The sequence below is a fragment of the Dendrobates tinctorius genome, unplaced genomic scaffold (assembly GCF_039654945.1).
Source record: "Dendrobates tinctorius isolate UK_male_01 unplaced genomic scaffold, ASM3965494v1 ptg000151l, whole genome shotgun sequence".
Classification (NCBI taxonomy): Eukaryota; Metazoa; Chordata; class Amphibia; order Anura; family Dendrobatidae; genus Dendrobates; species Dendrobates tinctorius.
The window spans coordinates 7,337,344-7,356,432 of record NW_027361818.1 but is presented as its reverse complement, the minus strand read 5'-3'; the positions used below and the strand labels follow the sequence as shown (position 1 = coordinate 7,356,432).

The following is a 19,089-nucleotide window of genomic DNA, read 5'->3' as shown; positions in this document are numbered from 1 at the left end:
TCTTGGTGGTGGAGGTTGGAATTAAAAATTAATATGTAGATAACTTTAGCAAGTATATATATATATATATATATATATATATATATATATATATACACACACACACACACACACACACACACACACATATACAGTATATATAATATGGATGGATGAATTGTCTAAACAAATGGACTAAAACATGTTTGGCAGTTCCTCCGTTGTTCTCTGTAATCCAAACTGAGGGAGTGAGGGGGACCGCCCTATTTATCTCTCTGTAGGTTTCCTGTTCCTAGGGGCGGATCCCCTCAGTGGGTGCTGTCGTGGACTCTACAAAAGAGTATTACCGGTAAGTAATCCGGTTATTACTGGTGTACGAGATTCTTTACTTTGGGAAAGCACAAAAATTTACCAAAACAAATGGTTAAGGGCCGGGCTTGTGATTTAAATCCTGCCCCTTTTTTGCAGCAGGTCTCTATCAAATCTCCATGTTACACTGTGAGCGACGAGCGATCATCCAGTGTCAGTGCGCAGACAAGTAAATGTAAGGTACCGGCTTTATTATGCCATTAGGAGACACAGACTAGTGACCTGACCACTAGACAAGGGGCTTGTGAATCAGTTCACTCGTCTCTAGCAGTAGGAGGTTTTATAATAGGACCCCGAGGAATCTTCGGTTTTTTAATCGCTTATATAGGCAAAGTTTGTACCTGGATATTATGACTCTTAATGGTTATAGGAGCCAGGATTTCACCATTTCAATGTGTTATCTGTTTTCAGAGTATAAAAAAAAAAAAAAAAAAAAAAGGCTTCAGCCGCATCTCCCTCCTATCCCTTTTTAGTGAATTTCCATTCATCTGGCCTGTAACTTTCTAGTAATGATTCGTTAGATGAGACATACCGTAGGTCCCAAAACGCGCTCATCAAACACACAGACAAAGAAATACTCTGTGTACCCCAACGGGCTGAAATAAAAAGTATAATTTATATGTACATCAGGAGACAAAAGCGAACCATGAAATAAGAACAACCACGTGTGGCGTTGCGAGGCCAAGGCAGAGGTATACGGAAAGCGATGTGTGTATGTGTATCGTATATATACATGGTATACATCATTAGCAAGAACAGAGGACACCGGGGGGAAGGCAGGCCATCGGCAAGAGGACGAAAGGAACAGAGACTGACGACAGACTTTAAGCTCTATCGGAGACCACTGCTCATTCTTGCGGAGGGAGCAAGCTTACTGCTGCCGGTGATGCCCTCGGGGCGGAGGTGCAGGGAAGAAGGGGACGCAGATCCCAGTTCACCTTCCTCACATCATCGGGAGCTCATCCATCGTCCATGCCACCTTGCAGGGATGGGAAAGGATTCATTGTAGGCATCGTTGTTTTATGCCGGTGCAAAAGTGGGAATATGGGCGACAACCCGATAGGGGCGTGGCATTTCTGGACGGGTGCGTCGGTCACTGCTTCCCCCGGACTTGCACAAGGCTTTCCCATTCAATAGCAAAACACCAGGCGGGAGGGGAAAGCAGTTAGTCATCGATACAGATCACCTCTCCGGATCGTCCGTCTTTCCGTTCCATTAGATCCATCTCCCGCTCCTTCTTTACCAGGATGGGAGGCCCGTTAGAAGCTGCCGAAATAAAATATAAAAAAAAAAAAAAAAAAAAAAAAAAAAAAATATATCAAGGTAAATGTGCAAGATTATCCAGTGCTATACATGCAGACTTAACTGAGACAAATCCAGAGCTACATTCACAATTCTGCTGCCCCTATACTCAGATCACAGTACTATAATTAAAGGGGTTGTCACGTATCGATTTTGACCCACACTGAGCCCAAGAACAGGGGTCTAAAAAGAAAAAAAAAACAAAGTGTGTGACCATAAGACAGCAAATAGAGCAGTGGTGGCAGCATGTGGTCTCCCCCACTCCATCAACACATGGTATTTTGAGACCCCCTATTCTTGGGATCAATATTGGTCCCAACAGTCAGACTTCTACTATTCCTTCACTGCTCCTTTCCATATTCCTTCCTTTATGGTTTTGCTGCTTTCAGTCTGAATCTATAAGTGCACATCCCAAGAAGAACAGGTGATGCAAATTTCCCAGCTTTAAGTAGAAGAAGATTATAAGAAGAGAGCAAAGTGTTTTCAAGTTACCCTTTCCTCGGTTCAAAAATGTAATTAAGAAATGGTAGTTACCAGGAACAGTGGAGGACAAGATAACTTCTGGATGACCAAGCAAAATGTCAGTGAGAGCTGCTGGTAGGATTGTTAGAGAGACAAATCAGAATCCCCGCTTGACTGCAATGGACCTTCAGAAAGATTTAGCAGACTCTGGAGTTGTGGTACATTGTTAAACTGTTCAAAGACAACTGCACAAATATGGCCTTCATGGCAGAGTCATCAGAAGAAAACCTCTCCTATGTCCTCACCATAAAATTCAGTGTCAGAAGTATGCGAAAGAACATCTAAACATGTTTGATGCATTTTGAAAACAAGTCTTGTGGTCCAACAAAGTTAACAGGATTTTTTGGCTACTCACTGTAAAATCTGTTTCTTGGAACCTTCATTGGGGGGGACACAGGAAACCATGGGTGTATGCTGCTGCCACTAGGAGGCTGACACTATGCACAAAAAAGTTAGCTCCTCCTCCGCAGTGTACACCCCACCGACCGGCACTAGGATATTCAATCATTAAAAAAGCAGCAGGAGAAGCAACAAATACAAGAGAAAGAAAACAAACTCAAACTGTAACAATATAATACACTAAACAGAGCTGTTAAGCTTGGGAGGGTGCTGTGTCCCCCAATGAAGGCTCAGAGAAACAGATTTTACAGTGAGTAGCCAAAAAAATGCTGTTTTCTCTTTCGCTTCATTAGGGGACACAGGAAACTGTGGGACATCCCAAAGCAGTACCCATGAGGAGGGAACAGCAGAAAACTCCATTCAAGTCAAAGAACTTACCGCTGCCGCCTGCAAGGTCTTTCTACCTAAGCTGGCATTTGCTGAAGCGTAGGCATGGACCCTGAAATATTTTGCAAACGTGGTTGGAGGACAGATTATCGCTCTGCAGAGCTGCAGGGCAGAGTACCTATGAGTACCACCAGAAGGCGCACACTGCTGAGGTAGAGTGTGCCTTAATCTCAAGAGAAGGCGCTCTGCTCTGACCCGGTAATCCTCCACTTCCCGTCCGTATCCAGCGAGCAATCGTTGACCTGGAGGCCGGGGGACTTCTATACGCACGAGCCAGTGTTCCAAAAAAGAAGGGGGGGGCGGCCTTAGCCGGATAGACGCACGTCTCCCTGACCAGGTAACCTGATGAGAGAAGGACGAGTCCGAGCCAGATGAAAAGGAAGGAAATAAAGAATGACGGGTAGAGCCATGATGTGAACGTTCGCGAGGTACGGGAAGAGCACTGAACCTGTGATCCGCAAAATGTGCAAAAACTACTGTCACAGTGTTTGCGAAAACTCTGGGAGTGGTCGAAAGCCTGAAAGGGAAGGCGACAAATTGAAAATGGACCCGCCCGTCGCAAAACGCAGAAATCTCTGATGCTCTGAAGAAATTAAGACATGGATAAAGGCTTCCCAGGAAGCAATTACTGAACGAAGAGATTCCATCCTGAGAAGACAAAGACTGACTCCTCCGTTCAGTAATCTTAGATCCATAACGAGTCACATGGAGGAAAGTCTACCAGAACTGGTCCCGGTGGGGGGGGGGGGTCTACTCCTTGCGTCAAGGAAACGCTCGGAAAACTTAAAGGAAACCTGTTTCCTATTCTGGCGAGCTTGTGGTTTCTCTTGGTAGGACAACTCCTCCGTTAAAGGGAAACGTTGGAAGTACCGAAACTCACGTGACAAAGGAGAACAGCGAAGTTTGGCCTGACGAAAGAGAGAACTCGTCCCTCTGGTGGCCTCCTTAATAATTTAGTCCAACTTCGAGCCAAACAGATGGGAGCCCTGGAAAGGCAAGTTGGTAAGGGACTTTGAGGATAAGTCCGCCTGCCACACTTTTAGCCAAATGGTCTTCGGATAGCCACTATATTGCTGGACGCTCGAGCAGCACAGTCCAGGGAGCAGATGCCATGTACTTCCTTGCATGAGCAATTTGGTCAGCGAGGTCTGCCAATTCCTCAGGTCAGTCTCCAGAAAGAATGCCCTGACTGAGCTGAGTAGCCCATGCCGTTATCGACTTTGCCACCCAGGTGGAGGCAAAGGCAAGGAACAATGAAGAGGCGGCCGCTTCATAGGCTGACCTTGCAAAGGACTCTATGAGCCTGTCATTGGTGTCCTTGAGAGATGTTCCATCCGGAAGAGGGATGACTGTATTGGTGGAAAGTCTGGAAACCGGAGGGTCCACAGTCGGAGAAGTGATCCAGTTAGCAGTGAGCTCAGGGGACAAGGGATATAGGATGCTGAGGCGCTTCCCTCTGTGAAAGCGGCTGGTAGACTTTTCCAGTTCCTTGGAAAGTACCTCCTCAAATTCTCTATGAGGGGCAAAGACCTTAGGAGCTGGTGTCGACAGTCTAAACGAAACCGCCTGTTTTGCAGGTTCTGTAGCGGTATCCTTATTGTTAAATGTCTGGTTGACAGCCACAATGAGGCTCTGGACCATGGCTCTCCTATTAGAGGTTCGGTGAGAGTCCACCTCTGAGTAAATCCTTGGACAGTACATCCGAAACTGCCATGGCAGACTCCAGGGAAGAGGACCGGGAAAAAGATGTCCGTCGGCAGAGGTCAGGAGGAGCTGGAGGAAGAACTAGAACGACGCACGCGCCTAGATCTATTATGGCCCCTGCGATCCACTAATAACAGCAGAGGTAGGAAGGGAAAATCTGTCAAGGATGGACACCAGGGACTGCGATACCTTGGTGTGGTCCATAACTTGACTGCGACAGAGGGGTAGCCCAGAGGAAGAAGAAGAGGAGGCAGGAGCGCGAGAGAGCTCTCTTTTAGGGTTAGGCATGATGATAAGCAGACCCACTAACTGGTGCCAGGAGGTCAGGGGACAAAAGGAGATTGCAGAGGAGAGTGTCAGTCTGCAGTGCAAGCTACTCACAGGAAGAGGCAGGTCCTGAGGTCTGCTTCCAGACTGTAGAGAGCTCCAGGATAATCGTGGAGATGAGAGAGCATCTCTGCAGGGATCTACCTTTCGGGACCCGGCGGGAGGAGAAGAAAGAGAGAAAGAAACCCTGCACATCCAAGGTGTAGGGTCGAAGGCGTGCTATCGCCGGGTGGGAAAAAAGGCTGCCCGAACATGCCGATAAGGGGGCGGAGCTAACTGCTGGAGTTAGACCATGCAGAAGCCGGTGCCTAAACTTATAAATGAGGCCCCGGAGACAGGGGAGGGAGGCGCGGAAGCTCGGACTGCCTGTCAAGTAACCCAGAATGAAGGGGAAGCCAGGCCCCCTATAGATCAAAAGCGGCCTAGATCTAAAAGAAAGGCCACTGTACTAGACACACTGAATAAAAGATAGGGGAAACAGAAGACTCCCCCTAACTAACAACCCTCTAACAAACAAACAACTGGGGGGGGGGGGGCAGTAGAACTCATTCACCTTCTTCTGTCATCTTCCTCCATCTTTACATTATCTTCATCCTTCCGTTTTCCTTCTTCTTTATCATCTTTTTTGTCCGGATCTTCATTACAGACACCTCTGGGCACCTAACTGAGAGAAAAGAGAGAGATTTACCTCTCCATCCAGACTTTCATTGGACGTCCAAGCCTCTTGGGAATGTGGAACGTCCATGCCTCCTGAAACCGACAGGCTCTGGTGTGTAAGTGGGTAGGAGACAGGGGCCAGGATCAATGTTTGGATCACCTAAACACTCTTCTGTGTTAGGGATTGGGGTCCTGCCGGCTAGACATATGAGGATACAGTGTGGCAGTACACGCGGTACTCAGTCTCTACTTGGGAGTACAGTTGTGACTGTTCACTCTGTATCCCTCTGGAGTAATAAGATCCAACTGAAAAGAAATGATGCACACTGAGGTAGATATGGGTCTAGCAGAAGACTTGTGTATCCACCTCCTACTGACACTAAGCTAAACTGAATATCCTAGTGCCAGTCGGTGGGGTGTACACTGCAGAGGAGGTGGTAACTTTTTTTTGTGCACAGTGTCAGCCTCCTAATGGCAGCAGCATACACCCATGGTTCCTGTGTCCCCCAATGAAAAGATAGAGAAAGTAGAACTCTTTGGCCACAATCATCTAAGGTATGTATGGAGAAAAAAAAAAGGCACAGAATTTCAGGAACATCTCTCCAACGATTAAGCTGGGTATGGATCAATCGTCCTTTGGGATTGTGTTGCAGTCAAATGGCACAGGGAACATTTCATAGGTAGAGGGAAGAATGGATTCAATTAAATTTCAACAAATTCTTGATACAAACATAACCCCATCTGTAAAAAAGCTGAAGGTGAAAAGAGGACGAGGATGGCATCTACAAATGGATAATGAGCCTAAACACACGTCACAATCCACAATGGACGAATTCAAAAGGCGCAAGCTGAAGGTTTTCACAGTCCCCTGATGTGAACATCATTGAAAATCTTTGGCTAGACCTCAAAATAGCAGATGACATTAAACTGGAGCCGTGTGTCTACTAAGGTGCAGATTAAGAGCAATATTTACTATGGAAATCAGAGGGAAGAGGGGACTATTTGCTGCTACAAACACACCAGACAGTAAAAACAGAACATCCAGTAGGAGTTGATGTACACAGACGAGGTACAAAGAACAGTAAGACGAGACTGAAAGGAGAGGACAAAGATGGCCGTCTTCTTACCTGACAGGAAGGACCCTAGGGGCATTTGATTATAATTTGTCCCAGTATGTGGAGGGTTGCTCGGAAAATGTCCTCCGAAGAGAGGAGGCGTAGTGTAAGGACCAGGGGGAAAAACCTGGGAGGGTAGAGAGAATTTAGTGGAATTGCGTGACAAACACAGATCATATCCTGACATCAGCCCTCTATCCCTGAAATCCCCCCCCCCCGACAGCCCCACCAATCCTTCCCGCTCGCCCACAGGCTATAACCCTGGTCTCTCACCGGAGGAGTGACGCTCTCGCTCCCTTTGCTTGCCAGTCGGCTCAGGATGCTGCGCTCGGACATCTGCAGTCGGGCTGCGATGGGCGGGATGCGTGCGAGGGAGGCCGGCAGGCGCGTCACATCCGCCTTCATGTCGCTCAACAGCTCCTCCAGCTGGTTCAACACTGAATAGAGCGAGAGCTCAGACACTGAAACCAGATCCCCAAGAAATAAGACCCAAGACCCCTCCTCCCTCACCAGTAGTTTGAGGACTACAACTCACAGAATGCCCTTCTAGCTGCAGCTTGGCTGAGAGTTGCAACTCCTGCACTGGAGGTGGATGCAGAACCCCTTGTCTACGACGATCGTTCACAAATAACCCTTTAACCCTTTGTCTGCCAGCCAATGGTCATTGCAGATGTCAATGTGGAAATCGTATTTTATGCTCCAATCAAATCCAAAGCTGCACAAGGACTAATATGCAGATGACAGATGAGATCTACAGGGCAGGCAGCTGTCACAGATCGCTGCGAGATCCAGCCTGAGGACGTTACAGGAAATCAGTGGAACGCTCAATGCAGCTTTGGATGTGATTAGAGTACAAAGTCGAATGGTCATAAGAAAAAAAAAAAAAAAAAAAATGGCCTGTCGTGCTACTTTCAGCCCTATATTGTACGTGCTGCTCCGAGGTCCCAATATGGCAGCAACGGATGTCTCCAGACAGGAAGAGCTCGGAACGTACCTACATGTTATGCGTCAATAGGTGCAGTGACCCTCCCTGCCCGCTTCACCTTCTCTCCTTTCCTCTGTTCCTCCTACCTTCCTTCGGTTTACCTTTATGGAGGACTGCGTTGGCCGGTTTGTTTCCCGCCAGCGATTCCTTGGACAAGTGTTGGTGACTCTCCGCCAGACACTCCACTTCCGAGAAGCGAGCATTCAGGGCCATCGCTGGATGGGACGGGTCCTGGGTCATGTTCAGATAGGCAGCACGGCGCAGCTGCTCCTCAATCACCAGCGCCTGCTCCAGGAGCTGTCAGAGAAAACAGGAATATTGATGAGAGGAAGAGATCACAATGTGGATTATCTACAGCTGATCCTCCTATGTCCACCTCCCAAATCATGGTACTATAGGATATATTCTGTATTATACTTCAGAGCTGCACTCACTATTCTGCTGGTGCAGTCACCATGTACAAACATTACATTACTGATCCTGAGTTACCTCCTGTATTATACCCCAGAGCTGCACTCACTATTCTGCTGGTGCAGTCACTGTGTACATATATTACATTACTGATCCTGAGTTACATCCTGTATTATACACCAGAGCTGCACTCTCTATTCTGCTGGTGCAGTCACTGTGTACATACATTACATTACTGATCCTGAGTTACCTCCTGTATTATACCCCAGAGCTGCACTCACTATTCTGCTGGTGCAGTCACTGTGTACATATATTACATTACTGATCCTGAGTTACATCCTGTATTATACACCAGAGCTGCACTCTCTATTCTGCTGGTGCAGTCACTGTGTACATACATTACATTACTGATCCTGAGTTACATCCTGTATTATTCTCCAGGTGCAGTCACTGTGTACATACATTACATTACTGATCCTGAGTTACATCCTGTATTATTCTCCAGAGCTGCACTCATAACTGTAACTCGTACCTTAAATCTTCTGGCTAGGAACTTGTTCTTCATTTCCAGGAAGTTCCCTTTGTTGGTTTCAGATTTGAACGGTTCATTAATCATCGCAAAGCGAGGGTCGTTTTGTAGGTCCTGCCATCGCGCGTATCCATGTCTGAGATGGGGCTAAGGAAAAGTGTAACAAGACCACTCTGAGAAACAACTGATAATGGGGGTTAGTAGATTTCTGGTGGAAATTTCCATCCCAAAGCTTAGGCTTCCCCAGTTTTGTGTTCCTATGACAACACTTCCAGTTTGTAGGGAGGAGCTGGCGGCACTGCAGGGTTTCTCGGTATAATTAAAAGTTTGATGGTCAAAATACTGAGCTGTGTATAACTCCGCCCACAGCACAGGTTAGCAGCTTCCTGTGTTCACTGTCAGCAATCTGCCAATCAGTGGTGGGGGCGGAGTTACACAGACTAGCTCGACTGGTCTGCATGTGACACCTAGTCCCTGCAGTGATAATCTCCTGCTAATAAAACACTGATAGTATTGTAATTAGAGAACACAGCCTAATAAGTGATATATAGCTGGAATATGGGTCTCTGCCCCTACATCATGCTGCTGTCAAGAGTACATAGTAAAACCCTACTGAAAGATTCCTTTTAAGTCTTCTGTATGGGATTTGAACCTGCACATTTACTATAATTAAAATTGCCTTAAGATAAAAGGATACATGACGACTCCGGCCAGTAACCAATAATCGTGGCGCCTGTGCCAGATCTCATTCAGCCGGCCAGAGCAGATGGCTGCCCGCTCCTCGTTCTGCCACAAGGTGTGAAGCTCTGAGAGAGTGAGAAACAAAACACACACATCAATGTCTCGGATCAGACCTTCAACTGCGGGTGTGGACACTTTTCTATAATTGTCCTAATACATCGAACAGCCTCAGTATGCAGCTCCCATGCCTAGCTATGTGTCTCTATAGTAACAGACTACAAACCTGAATACTGTAGTCGCACTTATCCAAGAGCCCCCTATAGACAGACATTAGGAAAGGGGCATATGGACTGAAGTAACGTGACTGTTAACCCCCGAGACACATGGCTATGCAAGGAAGCTGTAGACCGAATCCAGATCATTATAGATGCACAGGACCAATGAGGGATGCAGACGTGGACGTATTCCCAACGTTTACCTGTGAAGCCGCCGTCTGCGATGTTAAACATGAAGCGCACCCTCTCGGGTCGGCTCTCCTCCTTCCTCCCGTTGCTGTTCCTCGTCTCGTCACGCTGATTGTTGGTCTTCAGCTCTTTTAGCGTTTCCCTCTGGAACTTGACGTCCTCGGGTCCTAAGAAGTCACAGGACAACCGGCATGTGTCATCACCACCACCACGACAAACACAAGCTGAAGGCTGGAAGCCATCACTACTAGGAAGACCAACATGGACTGGACTCTGGAAAACTCACCCCTCGGCACTTCTCCCTGCGCGGGGTCCTGCCTTTCTGCTGTTACGTCCTTCTCGGTGGCGCCATCTTGTGGTTTCTCTGTCTGGGGAGCTAATGGATGAGAATGACATATCTAATATGAATGGAGATCCCTGGTATGACAGGAGCCTGGTGATCTCTGCCTCCCTGCTGGAATCCCTGGCGTCTGTTCTGATCTGTAGGCATGAACGCAAAGCATCTATTCAATGCCGCACACACCTATCCAACATCATGGACCCATATAATGCAATGCTTCCATACAACACTACGCACCAACGCCGCAGACCGATTTAATACAATGCATCCAATACAACACTGCGCACCCATCCAATGCCACGGACCCACACAACATCTCAGATCCATATAATGCAACACATCCATACAACAACGTGGATCCATAATACGCAATGCATCTATACAACAACATCCCGGACCCATACAAAGCAAATGTACCCATACAATATCGCGTGCCCATAGAGTGCAACGCATCCATAGAACACCATAGACCCCTATAACGCCGCGGACACATACAACGTTGCGGACCCATACAAATTCAACGCACCCATCCAACGCCATAGACCCAAACAACATTGCGGATCCATATAATGCAACACATACATACACCGCAGACCCACATAACACTGCAGACCCATGCAACGCATCCATACAACACCGCATGCACATACAGTGCTGCGATAAAGCCAACTAACTTGAAAGAGGAGCTAGGGATGCCGGCAGACAATAGCAGGTTGCAGGGCATCTTTCCCATTATCCTACACTAGCAGTATATACCCACCGCTCCGGTCTTCCACCACCGGGGTCCGAGACCCTGACTCTTGTCTCCCTTGTGACTGATCGGACGTTTCTGGCATCAGTTTCTCGTCGCTTGTTTCTGGAGCAATGCTGGCAGGTGGACTCGCTGTATCCTGAGGAGTGGGGGTCTGCAAAACGAGTAAAAGGCAGAATGTGAATGAAACCCCCTGACTCATTAGCCTCTCGATTCTTCCTTTAGTGTTAACTTTTAGTTTCCCATTGTAATGATAAGTAAGATATGACTATAAGGTATGACTTAAGGTTCCCTGATTCTTACACTACAGATGAGAGCCATCCTGTCACATAGCTGCAACCCCTCTTCTTTTCACCCACAACTTACACTCACACTGCAGCTATGTGCCTGCTTGTAATCCTACACCAGATGCTTCCTGTGCAAACATTCTCCGCTCCACAGCTAAGGAATGTTAATTAAGATAAGGGGGAAGAATGTCTTTGTTTGAAGCACCATGCGGCTGGATATAAGTATGGGTAATATTAAAGAGACTGGATTGCGAAAACGATACACGACAGATATAAAAATCACATATCCGCGTAGGACACGAAACCAACGTTCTGGCCCATAATTTTCACGGTTCCAGCACCCACAGAAACTGAGAAATGGATTTCTCCTAAACAGTGTGACATAATTACTGCATGTTTGGTATTTAATTATTGCTGCGACAGGCTAAATAGAATGATACCATGTGCCTGTTTATACGAGGTATCCTCTGCGAGATATAGTCATAAGTTTTGTAGTCAGAATTGTAACTCCTAGAGCAGGGGGAGGAACATTCCTAGACCGCCCCTTTTGTGATGTCACAAACCCAAAGCTATAAGGCATTCCCTCCATAAAATTGGTCATTCGAGCTGGAGGTTTAATGCCAAAAGGACCCCAGATGCAGGGCAACGTGTGGCCCCGCCTTCCCACATGGTTAGCCTAAAGACCATTAAGCAACTGTAAGTGTTGATTTTCTATGTTAATCCCATTTATTTTATATTTGCATTGTACATACCTAATGTCTCATCTTTGTAACATCTTTTATCTGTGTAATCACTGCCCCCCTTTTGGGGAATAAATTATAACTTTATTAGTCTGTCTTCTTGCTCTACAAACAAACACGTGCCTTTAAGATAATTGCTACTGAATTGGGTTGGCTTCGAACCCCTCTATTAAGCTTGTAACTTAATCAGAGAAACTCTGGAGCTGGTGGCGGCAAAGTGTGATCTGGGCCCTGGGTACTGCTGAGAGTGACGGAAGGGATTTTATAAGCTATTGGGTGGCTGCGGCCAGAGCATTTAATAATTCCCTCACTGCAGCGTGCCGGGTGGCCAGACCTCATTGAAACAGCCGGCCGGTAACCAATTATCCCAGGTGTAGTTCCCTGACTGCCCTGAGGGTAAGGGACTGCCCTGAGGGTAAGGGGGGCGCCGGAGAGCTGCGAGTTCCAAAGTGGAACTGAAAAGTTTCGTGAAGTATTGTGTGCAGTGGTGGGACAACCAAAATAACCCCCCTGCAATAAATTGTTAGGGCAAGACTAGCTTGCTGTTTTTGTTATCACATGGTGCCAGCGGTGGGATAACTAAGATAAGCCCCCCCTGCGCCTGTGATAGCCGTGTGTTGGCAGTGTGCGTCGCATCCCTCCGTCCGTGACATACCGGTGTCAGTGGCGGGTCTGTGACATATTGGTGGCAGCGCGGTGGGATAATAATAGAGCATTAGTGATCTGGTTTGAGCATTCATTCCTCTCTAAAAGCCTGCACGGTTCCTGCGGGGCCCTGCGTCATAGGTCTTGGAGAACAGACTCAGTGTTTACTAGTCCTGAGACAACTATCTGTACTTGCAAGTATCCCCTCCCTCCTCTTTATCTTTTATTTGGCAACCATGGCTACGCGGGGAGAAGCACATTATAAGCAGCTTAACAAGGACTCCCTCAGGGCCCTGTGCACGGCAAACCAGATTGACGCCGCCGACATGACCAAAGCCCAGTTGGTCGTGGCTCTGGTACAATGGGAGGAGAGCCAGGGCACGGAAGGCAGCACAAGTGCTGATGGTGCAGCCACGGAGGTCCAGCTGGTGCAGGTCGGCCTGACCGGCAGCCAGGAAGTCATGGACCGCTATCTGCAAATGGCCCTACAGCAGCTCCCTGCCGAAGACCATGTTGGACGTCTGCAGCTGATCCAGCAAGCTCGAGAAGAGCAGAGAGCTGAGCGGGAGGCCCAAGCTCAGAGAGCCCATGAACTGCAGCTGGCCCGGCTGAGGGAAACACCCTCCACAACCCGGAGCAGTGAGCCCAACAGCGCTCCGTGCGAAGCCCCGGCCAGAGCATTTTCCCGTGATGGAAAAGGATGGGGACTTGGACATGTTTCTGCAGGCCTTTGAGAAAGCCTGCAGACAGTACCAGCTGCATCCAGACCAATGGGCCAGGTACTTGACCCCAGGGCTAAAAGGCAAAGCTCTGGAGGCGTTTGCTTTTCTCCGGCCAGACGAAGATAACTATGATGTCATCAAGCAGGCCCTGATCGCCAAATACCAGCTGACACCTGAGGTATACCGAAAGAAGTTCCGGAACCTCCAACGTGGCCTACACGATAGCTATAGTGATGTGGTGCAAGGACTCAGGACCCACTTTGACCAGTGGATCCATGGACTGTCCGTTGATTCCTTTGAGCTGCTACGGGACCTTATGATCAAAGACCAGTTCCTGCATCTCTGCCCAGCTGAGGTCCGACAGTTCATCCTGGACGGGGAACCAGCGAATGCGGACAAAGCTGCACAGATCGCCGACAACTATGAGGCCAACCAGAAGCCAGAGACTCGGAGGCCAGTCACCGCCAGCTGGAGGAGAGGGGGTAAGCCTGCAACCAGCCCCAGTGCCCCTGCCAGCCATCCTTCCGGAGGCCCTGTCCCTGTTGCCAACACCAGGCCTACTATTGACAGTCGCCAGTGTTACAACTGAAGACGGACTAGTCATGTCAGTGCCACCTGTCCGGAAAAGCAGAAGACCCCCCCAGCCAAGGCCTCTGGGCCCAACGCCTTTGTTCTTTTGGTGGGAGGTGTGGTTGGGAGGATTGATGACAACGTTCAGCACGTCCAGGTGGGGGCCCATTTTGCTACAGGCCTCAAGGACACCGGGGCTGAAAGAACCCTCATCCGTCCTGGACTGGCGGCCCCTGAAGAGTTTTTTGAGGGGAAAACCCTGACTGTCACCGGGATCGGGGGTACCCGCTGTCCCTTGCCAGTGGCCTGGGTATTTCTTGATTGGGGTGCTGGAAGCGGGGTGAGGGAAGTGGGAGTATCCGAAAACCTGCCCACTGACGTTTTATTGGAGACTGATTTGGGGAGGATGGTTGCCTATTACGTCCCTGACACCCCTCCCGAATCCGATAAGGGTGAGGCCGAAGTCACACTGGCGAGGAATACGGCCGAGTGAGAGGCGCTAAAAGCACGCATTAGACACGGACAAATGATTTTCTATGGGGTCACTCGCACCAGGCGTATATTTCTCATCCGTATCCTACGCTCCTTGCCAATCGCAGCATGCTGCGATTGTCAGCGTACTACGCCAATGCAAGTCTATGGGTGCGCAAAAAATACGGATTACACACGGACCACACATGTGACCTGCGAGCAATACGCAGGTCTTTTGGCTGGTGACAGGAAATGGGCTAATCCATCATCAGGAAACCTAGACATGCAAATGAGCTCAAAAAGCGCTCCAGACATCCAGAAAGTACGCCTCCACGGAGTACAGCAGCAGCATGGCGTCCACGTACATAAATGTGGAGATGCTCATTGTCCTGGTGCAGGAGCGTCCTGAAATATGGGACCCATGCGATGCAAATTATGCTAACCGGACAAGAAAGGAGGCGTCATGGAGGCGAATCTGTCGCCAGATGTACCATGACTTTGGTGACCGACCACGTGATGAGCAGCATAAAATTCGTAAGTGCAACGCAAAACATCATTAACCTTAGCGCGCAAGAAAAAAGGAATCTAGAATCAGCACCCCCCTTCCTGTGCATGTACTTTTAGCCTCATGAGGCCGTTACATTTGGATGTGACACGTGGCTTCACACAGCCATAATTTGGGCCAGGCCACAAGCTCCTCATCCTCCTAGCCAAACAAATTATTTTAAGTGTAGCTAATGAGACCCTGTGTATCTGCCCATTTACATATGCCACCATGGGTAGAAAGCACACCCCAGAAGGCCCGATGGCTAGACTACTGGTAGAAAATGTGACCTCTCAAATATGTGAATTTGACAATATTTCCTGTCACATTGCAGTGGAAGATGTGATGAAACGCTGGCGAAGCATCCGGGACCAGTTCCGCCGGGAATGCCAGCAGCGGTCCAGGAGCGGGGATGCTGGATATGTAAAAAGGAAGTACATATACTATGACCGGCTGTCCTTCTTCGCCCCAATTCTGGATCTGAGACCGTAAGTAGATACCTCACACCACATTACACAAATACTTTACAGGGCCAAAAATATTGATGCATTTTTGCCTCTGTTCTATTTCATAACAGAACTCAATCCAACCTTACGGATCGAGGAACGGCCTCAGAGGCAGAGCCCATTATAGATCCTGTAGGGGATGAGGTGGCTAGCCCATCTTCTCCCCCTACAAGAAGGATGGCTGAAGATGAGGCATCACAGGACAACACAATGGCTGGCCTACACACAACACCACCAGGACGGTCTGCTGCTGCCCCATCACCCATCCTGGAAGAGCCGGGCAACTTGAGCCCAACTGGCCATATCAGGGGATCCCCACAGGCTCCTCTTACATCACGGTGAACAAGAAGGCGCCAGGTCACTATTCAAGAGAGCAGGACCAATGTGGACACAGGGGTGCTCAATTATTTGTCTAGAGTAACTACAGATGATGGGGAGGAGGCCTATGCACGTAGCCTCACCCTTTATCTCCGTGCCCTTACCCGTGAGGTCCGGCTCTGTATTAGGGGATGTTATCAGATCCTGCTTGATGCAAGCACCCCCCCAATACCCCATATAAGGTTTTTGAATTTCTGTAGAGGTGGCAGCTCTCACCACGAAATCTAATGCGCATGAGACCATCCACACAGATGCTTGCTCAAGCAGGGTCTGAACAGCCCCTAATACGTGGGCCAACACCTCAACCCCTTCCTCCCCAACCTTCTATTCCGCAGCCCCAAATGTCAGCCTCAAGCCAACCCTACCAATATGGCTTCTTGTACCCACCCAGTGTTGGAGGCTGGTCCCAACCTGGTTGGGGACAATCTGGCTATCTTGGTGGGAATGAGCCACGTGCCTACCAGAGCCAACAAGAAGCCCCTCACCATCATCATTACTCTGGCCAGTATTCCCAACAGTCCCAGGAGGCAGGACAATTCCAGCATCATGGGCAACAGTATGGCCCCACACAGGGCGATGTTGGCCACAGTGTCCAGCAGCACCCACAGGCTGTTCTTCCACGTTCCCCTTCCCCAACCTATGAGGATTTATGATTCTGATGGCGGGAGATGTCCAGTGGGTTTTAACTAGTGCTCCAAATAGAAAGGAAAAAACAGGTGTTCTCCATCACCAACATTTTGTACAGAATTTAACATTCTCATTTTTAAACAATGTTTTCCAAACATATGAAACAATCCATCATGACAGGCAACGCTACCTCACGCCTTTCAGACAGATATTACATGTGTGTACAAAAGAGAATATTTCAACGCGCTATACTGTAAAATGAAAGGATGAAAATACACTACTCACTTGCTAAGGCCTAGGAAAGGCATGCTGGCCTTAGTGAAGTAGTCACCTTTTTTGGTGGCAATCTCTAGTAAAACTATTCAAGGCGACCAGCATTCAGAATATCATGCTCTCTCTATGTCTTAACAAGTGATTTTTGTATGTTCATCCTTTCCAGTATAGCATGGTTAAATATTCTCTGTTCTACAGACAGGTAATATCTGTCTGAAAGCTGTGAGGTAGCCTTGCCTGTCATGGTGGAATCTTTCTATGATTGGAAAACATTATGAGGAAATGTGAGTGTTATCTTGTAGCCTTTATTTTGGTGATGGAGCTCACCTTTTTTGGCAAATCTAGTTTAATCTTGTCATGCAGCAATGTTGTTATTGCCTAATCTTTTTTTGTGTTTTGTTATGTAATGTTACTTTTCAAAAAAGTTAAAGAAGGCACAAAGGGTCATTTTGCTCATTGCCAAAATGTTCTTATGGCAATATTATGTTTGCCTTTAAGCAAACCAAAAAAAAAAAAAAAGGCAAAACTAAAAATTTGTCTACTCTAGTTAACGTCTGTGTGATTTTTCACAATCCCTCACAACATACTAACAGACACAAACCAATGCAATGAAACACTCATAGAATCATAAGGGCTTGAGTAATATATATTTAGACACAATTAAAGAAAAAAATTATAACATAGACACAGCATGCTCTTGCCAAGAAGTTGCCCCCCTCAGGCGAGATAAAGTAATTAGTGAAAATATCACACACTTTTAGGCCAGAGAGCGGTCTACGTTGAGGGTTCATAGGTGGTCTCACCCTGCGTACATTGTCCGGCCTATGCACAACACCATCAGAGGAGGAACAATCATGTATCCTGGTGAAGTTATGCAGAACACAGGCTTTCACGACTTCATTCACATTTTGCTCACTCAACTGAATGGCAGACTGGAGTACCCGCCATTTGGCACAAAGAATCCCAAATGAACACTCCACCAGTCGCCTAGCACGTGATAGGCGCAAGTTAAAAATTCTGCGCCTGTGGTCAAGGTTGCGCCGGGGATATGGCCTCATGACATTGCGCGATAACTGAAAGGCCTCATCTGCCACAAGGACATAAGGTACGGATTCTTCAGGGGAGCCTGGTAGCTGGCGTGGTGGTGGTAGATCCAACTGGTTGGTGCGTAGCCGCCGAGCCATTATGGAAGTATTGAAGACTCTAAAGTCTCCCGTCCTTCCATAGGCCCCAATGTCAACAATTATAAACTTGTATTGAGGGTCTACCAGAGCCAACAATACAACAGAAAAGTATTGTTTATAATTGAAGAATTGGGAGCCAGAGTTCGGCGGCTTACGCACCCTGATATGTTTGCCATCCAGGGCCCCAATACAATTTGGAAACTGGCATTCCTCCTCAAAGTCCTTTGATATCCTCAACCAGTCTTCCATCCTGGGCTCGGGCATGACCACTTGATGGAGTCTTGTCCAGATTTCTGGACATGTAGACCTCACTATGCCTGAAATGGTTGACTTTCCAATGAGAAACTCATGGTGGAGGACGGCATAAGACAGGCCAGTGGACAGGAAGCTGTAGAACAACAGAAGTTGTTAAGTTTAGAATGCCTAAAGTCCAAAAAAAATCAGTTACATGCCGACCAAACTTGGTAGGAATTGAGATAGAATAAGACACACATATTTGGTGGCACAATGACTAAGTGATATGCAGTACATATTAGATCTAACATTCTGGTGTGTCAGTTGAAACATATTTGGAGTAAGATGAGGGCATTAAACTTTGTGTAGTACATACCGTATTGTGAGTAGAAGTCGCTCCTCTGCAGATATCGCTTTGCGCAGCCTTGTGTCCTGAAAGGTTATCCCAGGGCGCACTGTCTCCAAGAGTCGATCAAATGTGGAAATGCTCATGCGACAGTACTGGTAAAATTTCTCCGGATGCTCCCGCAGAGAAGAATAGAGGCGGTGAAAATGACCTCTTGTGAGTCGTTGCCTCAAAAGTGGATGTACCCACATGCGTCTCCTCCTCTGCGGATCCACTATCACTGGGTAAGGTTGCCCAAAGCGCCGTGACAAAATCCAGGTAAAGAGAACCTGCTTAGTTGTATTGATTCTCAGACCCTCTGCCATGTTGCACAAAGAACACCAACACACCTCGTGAAAGCAAGGTCACAAATGGACAGAATGGAGGCAGCCACCTGTTTCAGAGTGTATAAATAGGGTGCAGGCTAATGATTTAAATTGTTTGCAGGCCTCAAAACCGTTAAATGTCCATTTTGCAAGGCTGCGAGAAAATCTCGCCATACGGATTGCATACGGATGCCACACGGATTACATACGGATGCAGACATGCGCAAAATACGCGACCTCACCTGGCTTACGGATGACCTACGGAGCACTATTTA

The 19,089-nt window shown here is 47.8% G+C and overlaps 1 protein-coding gene across 1 annotated transcript in view; it reads right to left on the bottom strand.

The window, feature by feature from the left end:
• Window positions 1-945: 945 nt before the first annotated feature.
• CHD3 (chromodomain helicase DNA binding protein 3) overlaps window positions 946-19,089 on the bottom strand; it is a 96,477-nt gene continuing 78,333 nt past the window's right edge. Inside the window, exons 32-40 of the mRNA XM_073547040.1 lie at window positions 10,932-11,076; window positions 10,118-10,207; window positions 9,846-9,998; window positions 9,384-9,492; window positions 8,690-8,822; window positions 7,848-8,043; window positions 7,035-7,198; window positions 6,774-6,888; window positions 946-1,614 (exon numbers count right to left, since the gene is read on the bottom strand). Coding sequence (XP_073403141.1) covers window positions 1,514-1,614; window positions 6,774-6,888; window positions 7,035-7,198; window positions 7,848-8,043; window positions 8,690-8,822; window positions 9,384-9,492; window positions 9,846-9,998; window positions 10,118-10,207; window positions 10,932-11,076 — 1,206 coding nt within the window. The 3' untranslated portion in view covers window positions 946-1,513. The remainder of the gene's footprint in view (window positions 1,615-6,773; window positions 6,889-7,034; window positions 7,199-7,847; window positions 8,044-8,689; window positions 8,823-9,383; window positions 9,493-9,845; window positions 9,999-10,117; window positions 10,208-10,931; window positions 11,077-19,089) is intronic.